This window comes from Meleagris gallopavo, chromosome 7 (genome assembly GCF_000146605.3).
Source record: "Meleagris gallopavo isolate NT-WF06-2002-E0010 breed Aviagen turkey brand Nicholas breeding stock chromosome 7, Turkey_5.1, whole genome shotgun sequence".
NCBI classification, from domain to species: Eukaryota; Metazoa; Chordata; class Aves; order Galliformes; family Phasianidae; genus Meleagris; species Meleagris gallopavo.
In genome coordinates, this window is record NC_015017.2 from 24,690,483 (window position 1) to 24,698,506 (window position 8,024).

Below are 8,024 nucleotides of genomic sequence, written 5' to 3' on the forward strand. Positions count from 1 at the left end.
AGCTGTTTGTACAGAGCAAGTAGGAGCTGCTGTTTATAGAGGCAAAAACAAATACATAAAAAAAAATCCGGAAGGATGGGTTCATGGCTGTTTTCCAATGAGAAAAGCAAGTCAAAACAACGAGCACCATTTGTTTTTGCTTTTCCCTGGCAAGCTTCCTTCAGCTGACTATTGCATGGTCTGTTCAGGGTGAAGAGACAAGGGAAAAAAAAAAAAGCAAAGCAGTAGCTCTGGCTTCTCTCTGGCCTTCTGCTGCAGTCCCAGGGCAGAGCTTGGGGAGGGTTTAATGCTGCAGCTGTCATCTGGGGTAACTTAAACCTCAGCTCCAGAGGAAAACATGGGGCGGGGGAACAGTTCAGGGAGGGGAAACAACACTAGATTCAACCAGCAACCTATCTGGACCTTCCAGCTCTATTCTGTGTTAAAGCCTCAGCTGTGCAGCCCTCAAAGGCTGTTGTGAGGCTGGCACGCTGTGCTGGCAGCTGCCACCCTACAGACTGCATGCCTGCTTGTGAAGCCCCAGGAGTGGTGCTTGCTGCTTAACATTTCCTCTGACCAAACTCCCATGTCCCTGGGGCTTCCCCCAGCCTCCCTGCTGTTTAACAACACCAAACAAACGTGAACTGCTTCTGGCAGTCACCGCCCTCAGTCAACACCACAGCATTAAGTCAACATACCTTGTGCAGCGTCACCGTGGCTCCTGGCTGCAGTGCTTGGGCTGATAAGACACTGCTGATAAAGAAAGAAGGCAGCACATGCTGTGCTGGCAGCAGCGTGCATCTTAGGTCAGTCCATCTGTTGGTGTGGGGCTCATTAAGCTCAACAAACTCCACTTTAGCATCATATATGCACAATAGTTTTATTTTGTTTTTATATAAAAAAAAATTCTAAAGACTGCAGAACTCTTGTATCCTAATTTCTTACACAAATGCTTCCAACACCCTCCTCTTTTTAAGCTAATTCCCCCCTCCCAACCTGCAATGCCATGACTTCCCCTGATTTTGGCCTACTCACCCTTTCTAGTGGGATGGGATATGTCTAAAGCTGCAATGTGGCACTTGGTTCTCTTCGTTGGCAGGTTTCATAGATCCAGAAACCTGGGCTGTGGAGTCACAGGGCTCAGAATCCATGAGCACAACTGGTGAGCCTGCCATGGCATCGGCATGTCCCAAATCAGACAGCACACATGCTGCTTTTCTCCTTACTGTGCAAATAACAGGCTCGTGTCATCGACCAGTCCTGTTGTAAAGTATTTTCTTCCCTGAAGAAGATCCCATCTTCAAGTCGAGAAGCAGCAAATACAGTCAAGCAATTGTCCACAGCGGTCCCACGTGCTGAGACCTGATCAGTCAACTGTACCGTTGTAAGATTTGTTGAGCTTGTTGAATGTGAACTCTACATTATGCGTAGAAATGGGCTTTCGGTAGAGAGGATTGGATGCCTTTGGAAAAATGAACAAAGTACAAAGGTAAGGAACAAAATCTGTGTCATGGCAAAGCTATGTGTAATCTCACAGAGTCATATAATGGTTGGTTGTGAAGGGATCTCAAAATCTGGTTCCATGGGTAGGATCACCTCCCAGTAGACCAATTTGCTCCAAGCCTCATCCAACCCAGAGCACCTCTGGGTGTGGGACATGCACAGCTTCTCTAGACAGCCTCTTCCATCCTCCCCTTTCTGCTCTACACGTAACTATGCATTTGGCTTTGACAGATCCTACCCAACGTCCCATCTGATGCCCTGAAATGCTGAGCAACCCCATGGCCAGGAAGCCTTCCCAGAATGCTTCTCATAGACCTGTCCACCTGATGTTCCCAAGAGCACAGCACACACATTCATTTCTCTGTTTTCCATCACTGCAGTTGTTTGCTGCAATACCAAGGGCCCACCCCCAGCCTCCCAGTGCTCACCATTTCATATCTCGCCCGGGTGCGTTCGCTCTGGAATCGGTCAAACTCCCTCCTGTCGTGAATGGTGACAAGCAGCTTCCAGAGTCCCAGCAGGATGGTGCCAATCAGCACCACGCTGCCAATGACAGCCAGCACAATGGTCACGGCACTGGGGGCTGAGCTGCATTCTGGAAAGGAGGGGGAGAAGGAAATCAGCTCTGGGGCAGGTGCATCCCAGATCAGGGTGACAGGAGCGCAGCTGAGCAAGTGGCTTTGGGGTTAGCACTGGCAGCAAGGACTGAATTAAAAAAAAAGAACAGTAGTCCTCTCCATAAAGGAAGGGATCTTAACTGGCTTAATTTAATCAACTGGTCTTTCAATTAAGTGCAAGCTGCAACCTCAATGAAATAAAACGTGCCTCCCTTGGGACTTCCCATTCTGGCCTGTGTCCTCAAGAGGACCCAAGCAAAGCATGATAAGCTCCCACTGGGTGTTTGCCAGCTCTTCCTGCAATGCCACATGGGGTTTCCTCTGAGAAACATGCTCTGCATGGGATGAAAGCAATATGCAGCAAACAGCTGTTCCGGGGGGGCTGTGACACAGGCACTGTGCTGCTGGGAACAGAACTGGTTAGTGGAAAAGCAGAAATCCACAGGACTTGTGGGGGTATGCCTAGCAGCCTCACTTCAGAGCAGTAGCACTGGTTTTCCCAACTCATGTTTCTCCTCCCTGTAGCTCTGTCTCCAAACCAGGGCATGGCATACTTGCTGCTTCCTGAGCAGGCTATGTTTAATTTCAGCAACCTGATCTGGCAGAAAGCTCTTGAACCACCTGCTAGTAATGCTGGCAGCTCAGGTGCACATCGCACTCTTAGAAGCCTTTCATTAACCACGCTGGAAGCACCTGGCTCTGTGTTTCAGCCCTGTTCAATCAGCTCAGTTCTTTTGCACCTGTGTGCAGCCTTGTCACCTCTCATTCTGTCAGCAAGGAAAATGAAGGAGGCACAACCTGGCTCCTTGAGGACGGTGAGGTTGGACTTCCCATTGGCAAGCTCCGAGTAGGTGAACTTCATGACGCAGTTGTTCACAGGGTAGGCACACAGGATTGCGTTGGGGTCATCCGTTTCTGAAATAATAAGGGCAACTTGGTGACTTGCACAGCACACCCTATACGTCAAAGCACCTTCATTCTCAGCCAGGTGCTTCGGAGAGGCTCGTTTCCACCCAGAGGCCCAGTATCAGAGCCAGCCCCGGCTATTCAGGAGCCGTGTCATGCTGGGGACTGTGCATTCCTTCCCATACGAGGGGCTTCCTGTCCTACATATGGTGCACATTACGGCCCAGCCCCAGCGGCGGGGAGAGCTGAAACAGCATCATGTGGGGGAAGGGAGAATGCAAAGCATTAGGAAAAGCCTAAAAGCCTCCACCGTGGTACCTTTGCTTTGCAGCTGCCCCTGGTCCTGCTGCAAGGCACTCTGTCTGAGAGTGGCTGGTGGAACACGGAAATGGCCTGAGCAAAACGGGGAATTAGCAAGGTGAGCACCCTAGGAATGGAGGAACATAGGGAACAAAAACTGTTCCTGGAAATCATCAGCACACTTTGATCTTGCTTCGCGTGAAAGTGGAGGTGGGGTGGCTGCAAGAAAGGAGATAAATTAATTCCCACAGATGTGTGCCTTCAGCCCTTCCTGCACTGCCCCAGGAAACGTCCCCTGCAGGGCAGCACCTCCAGCCATGGCAGGCAGCCCTGCAGAGCCCTTCTTGCCTTTATGGGATAGCATTTTCAAGAAAGGCATCTGGGCCACTTTGGCCTATTGGTCTTGAAGACACGGCTGAGGTTCTGGCACCTGGAAAATACTCTGCTTGTCACTAGCATCTGTGTCTGACTGTCACACTGAGAAATGATGGCAATAATGACCACTGCTATCCCAGCCCTTTCTCCATTCAGTTTATCTTTCCTATCTTTCTCCCTTATGTTCCTCAGGACATAAACAACCACTGTACCTGCACCTGTGGCACCAAAGGCAGGGCTGGAGATTAATTAGGTCAATTAGGTTGATACAGATAACACTTGTGAGTTTCTTGACTAATGCCCCTATATGCTATCAAGCAGATAACTTGGCTCCTTCAGGCCCTAATGCTTCCAGCCCCAGCCTTGCACCAATATTCTGCTAAAAGATAGAGCAATTAAAGACGACTCTTGTTGGCCTTTACTAGGTGTCACAGTGTTGGAACAGGCCGCTCAGGGAAGTGGTAGAGTTGCCATCCCTGGTGATATTTAAGAGCAGTGTGGATGTGGTGCTTAGGGACATATTTTAGTCATGGACTTGTAGAGTTAGTTGGTAGTTGGATTTGCTGCTCCTAAGGGTCTTCTGACTAAATGGTTCCATGGTTCTGTGGCTCAAGCCCATAGCCAAAAGGCACCTGGGACATCCCAGCAGTGCTCATTGCTCCACTGCTGTGACATGCAAACCTGTGTCTTCTTTCTGCCAGTGATGAATACCAGCATTCAGCCTTTCAGCGGGGATTTCTAACACGTGCTGCATCACAGAAACACTTGAGGATGAGGATTTGGCTCGGTCTGCCTGTGAGTCCCTGTGCACTTTCTCTAGGAATATTTTGCAGCCCAGATTTCCAAGTTCTGAGCTCTCAAATCTCAGCACCACCCAGGATCAGACTGCGGCAGCACAACAGTAGAATAAGCATAATTCCTCAACACATCTTAAAACAGAGATTTGGCTGTTTTCCTCTGAAAGCAGCAGGGGATTGGCCAACACAGCCCAGTCTCACCTCCCAGGGCGCAGCCAGCACAAAAGCTAGCTCTGGAGTTATGCAATAGGCAGGCAGAAGAGTTAAGATTTAATCTCCTGTATGTGCTGGCTCCTTAGAAACATGGGGCAGCCAGGCATCAGAAAGGAGCTTCATGTGGCTCAGAAGCATTTAAGATGGTCTTGTAACCTTTCACAGTGCACTGGGACAGGTTCACTCCCCAGCAAGCTGCAGTGAGGATGGGGAGAGCAAGAGCAAGCCTCACAAAGGAGAAGGTAGGAAAGCATGCTGGTTGTTAATTGAGAGAAAGGATGAGCAAGGTAGAGCACTTGTATACCCTACAAACTATGGAAGAGAAGCAAGAAATGTCAGACATGGATGGCCATGTATCCCTGCTTGCTCCAGAAGCACTGGCCTCTCTGCCCCAACTCCAAGGGCTGTTGACAAGGTCAAAGTCAGGACTGAGACTTAAGCTTTCATTGTTTGGCTCTCCTTTATCCTGTAAAAGAGCAACTAGGGACTGCCAGAGTGAAGCTTGAAAAGAAGGGAGAAAGGTATCTGCTGAGGGACGTGGTGTGGAATGACCTTCAGAAGAGGACACCAGGAGCAGGACAGGGGATACTTCTTCCTAGATGAATTCTCAGGGAGATTATAGAATGCCTTTTTTGGGAGACATTTTGTCCTTTTACACTCTCTCACAGCTCATCTAATCTCTCCTGTCTCCTGATTTTATCCTGCTCTTTTGCATTGGCCACAGCGGCCTTACACACACCAGCTCTGGACCTGCTCAGGTGTGGTGAAGAAGCAAATCTTTTGGACAGGCCTGGGCAGACTTCATGTAGCTGTGAGCTCAGAAAAGCAGAGTCACAGCTGCAGGTAGCAAATGCATGCCCAGAGGGATGTACTAATGGCTAACCTTACAGCAATTAGCATCTCAGGTCTACAACAATCAGTCTGCCCAATTCATACAACTCATTATTTCTTTCAAATTTTTTTCTAAATGACTTCATTACATGAAATTAACCTGCTTCCTTCCAAAAGGCAATGAGGAAACATTATGTACGGCTGCTTGAATCCAGATTTTAAGATGCTATTTAAATTCAAGGATGTTTTGCTTAACATTGAGACTATAGCTAATCCAGAAATACAAACACAACAGCAATTGAGTTGCTAACACGAACACTCAAAGCAATACAAGTTACAACCTACATAAAGGGTCATACATTATGCTTTCTAAGTACCATTTAGAAACCTGAGGCTTTCCTTACTGATATGCGTTGGTCTTGCTGAGAGCAGCTGGTTACTGGGTACTGTTTGCTGGGCCTGGAGCATCAGTCTTAAGGGGAGTGGCTGAGGGAATGGGATTGTTCAGGTTGAAGAAGAGGAGGGTCTCTACAACTCTCAGAAAGGAGGCTATGCCATGCCAGGAGTCGGCCTCTTCTCCCAAGTAATAGTGATAGGATGAGAGGTAATGGCCTAATATTGCATGAAGGGAGGTTTGGGTTGGAAATTACAAAAAATTTCTTCTCCAAAAGAGTGGTGATGCAGTGGCACAGGCTGCTCAGGGAGATGATGGAGGTGTCCCTGAAGGTATTCAAGAACCATGGAGATGTGGTACTTGGGGACATAGTTAATGTGCATGGTAAGGATGATTTGACAGTTGTGATAGTTGGACTAGATCACCTTTGTGTTTTTTTTTCAACCTTAATGATTCAATGATTCAGCTGTGTACTTACTGAGAACATCCACAGTGGTGATGAGCTCATCCTTGCAGTGCTTTTGGCAGGTTTGGTTATCCAGTCTTCCTGAGTTAAACAGCTTGCATTCAATGCAGTCCCTTCAGAAAGACACAGAGAGAAAGAATGAGTACAGAAAGAGAAGCTTCCGAGTCAACCATTTTTATTACAAGGATGGATTTGTTTCAGAGGTGGATTCAGTGAAGAAGCAAATAGCTGTAGGTCTGGAGACTGTTTGCCCTTTGGATGTAGGAAGCTGCATATCAGTTACTGCAAAATCCCTCCTGTCTAAGATCAAGGCAGAAGCGTGGCCAGGACACCTCCACCTCTGCAATCACACATCTCACAGCTACTTGAGCCCAGAAATGTTCAGCTCAGCAAATCTGGGCTGCCAGCCTACAGAGCAGAGCAGCACTAAAATGAAAGGGGCCACGAGAACACGGACAGCAACACTTGTTGCTCTGTGCATATACTCAGTGCCTGCAACACTGTCAGAGGAGAGGTGACAGTACGAACCCAGCTGGCCATGATGCTAGGACCTTCTCTACCTGGGTGGGCAGGAACCTCCCAGGAACCAAAGAATCCCTCTCCCCTCATCGGGAAGTCCCTCCTGAAGCCCCATGCGTACCTTTTGGTGCTGCAGACCCCTGGGCAGGTGGGACACTTCTCGCAGGTCTCTCCAAACGCTCCAGGCTCGGTGCACTGGCACCTCCCACAGATGCAGTTGCCGCGGCCGCTGCACATCTGCCCATCGCTGGAGACACAGCCGGCGGTCTCGGTGGAACAGTTGCAGTTGTCCCCAATGTAGCCTGTGTGGCACTTGCACTCCCCACAGTGACACTCTCCATGGCCTAGGGGACAGAGCAGTGAGAAGGGCATCAGCGACGACCAGAGCAGTGCTGTGTGACACTGGTGTCTCTGTGAGGGTCCTCCCCTACCAGAGCATCCCCTTGCAGAGCTGGCATTAAGGGCCAGCCTGAGAAAATCAACAGGCTTAAAGGCTTTCAATTACAGTAAGTGCCATGGCTGGCTGCCCAGCAGCTGGTTTTGGAACAGCATCCATCAGCTCACTGGAAACACTGCTCGAATTCCTCTGTGGTTGGTCCTGAGGAGCAAGGATGCTTTTGAAGCCGTGATTTCTCCACAAGGCTCATCAGCAACCTAATTACAGCTCAGCTTTCCCACTGGAAACAGCCTCAAGTAGCTCAGATAATATAAACTATATACATGCTCTTCTCATCAGCACTAAACCACTGATAGCTCTGCCTCTCCCATCGTCCTGAGAACACCAGAGGGACCATGAAGCATCAAGCTGTGCCCCTTGCCAGAAGTCCTGGCAGCACCTTCTGCTCTGTGGATTTCTTGTTCATCCCAGCAGCCTCTTCTGTGCTCCCACTGTTTGCTTTGGAGCCAACCTTTATGCTCAGCCATTACCAGAGGGAGGAGACTGTGTTTATAAGACCTCTGAAGGTTACTTCTTCTGCCTAAATCTGATGCATTCACACCACCCAAGTCCTGACTGGAGTGCAAGCCATTCCCTGTCCTAGGAAAAGCAGCCCTGCATCATTACTTTCAGCTCAATCCCCTTGGACACCGCAGAGCCCAGCGCAAGATACAAATCTGCTAGAAAT

The 8,024-nt window shown here is 49.0% G+C and overlaps 1 protein-coding gene across 1 annotated transcript; it reads right to left on the bottom strand.

Moving 5' to 3' along the window:
* Positions 1-833: 833 nt before the first annotated feature.
* On the bottom strand, positions 834-7,287 carry LOC104911787 (integrin beta-5-like). Its single transcript, XM_010713880.3, has 5 exons — positions 7,022-7,287; positions 6,394-6,494; positions 2,898-3,014; positions 1,911-2,077; positions 834-1,441 (listed from the first exon to the last, which is right to left on the bottom strand). The coding sequence occupies exons 1-5, from the start codon at positions 7,270-7,272 to the stop codon at positions 1,346-1,348; spliced, it is 732 nt and encodes a 243-aa protein (XP_010712182.1). The 5' UTR covers positions 7,273-7,287; the 3' UTR covers positions 834-1,345.
* Between the last annotated feature and the right edge of the window lie 737 nt (positions 7,288-8,024).

Excerpts from the sequence above, each read along its gene's own strand:
- LOC104911787 (XM_010713880.3), bottom strand. The coding sequence starts at position 7,272 with ATGCCCTTCTCACTGCTCTGTCCCCTAGGCCATGGAGAGTGTCACTGT. Across the intron at positions 6,495-7,021 it reads GGGGTCTGCAGCACCAAAAG|GGACTGCATTGAATGCAAGC; the intron begins GTACGCATGGGG and ends GTCTTTCTGAAG. Across the intron at positions 3,015-6,393 it reads CACCACTGTGGATGTTCTCA|AAACGGATGACCCCAACGCA; the intron begins GTAAGTACACAG and ends TTATTATTTCAG.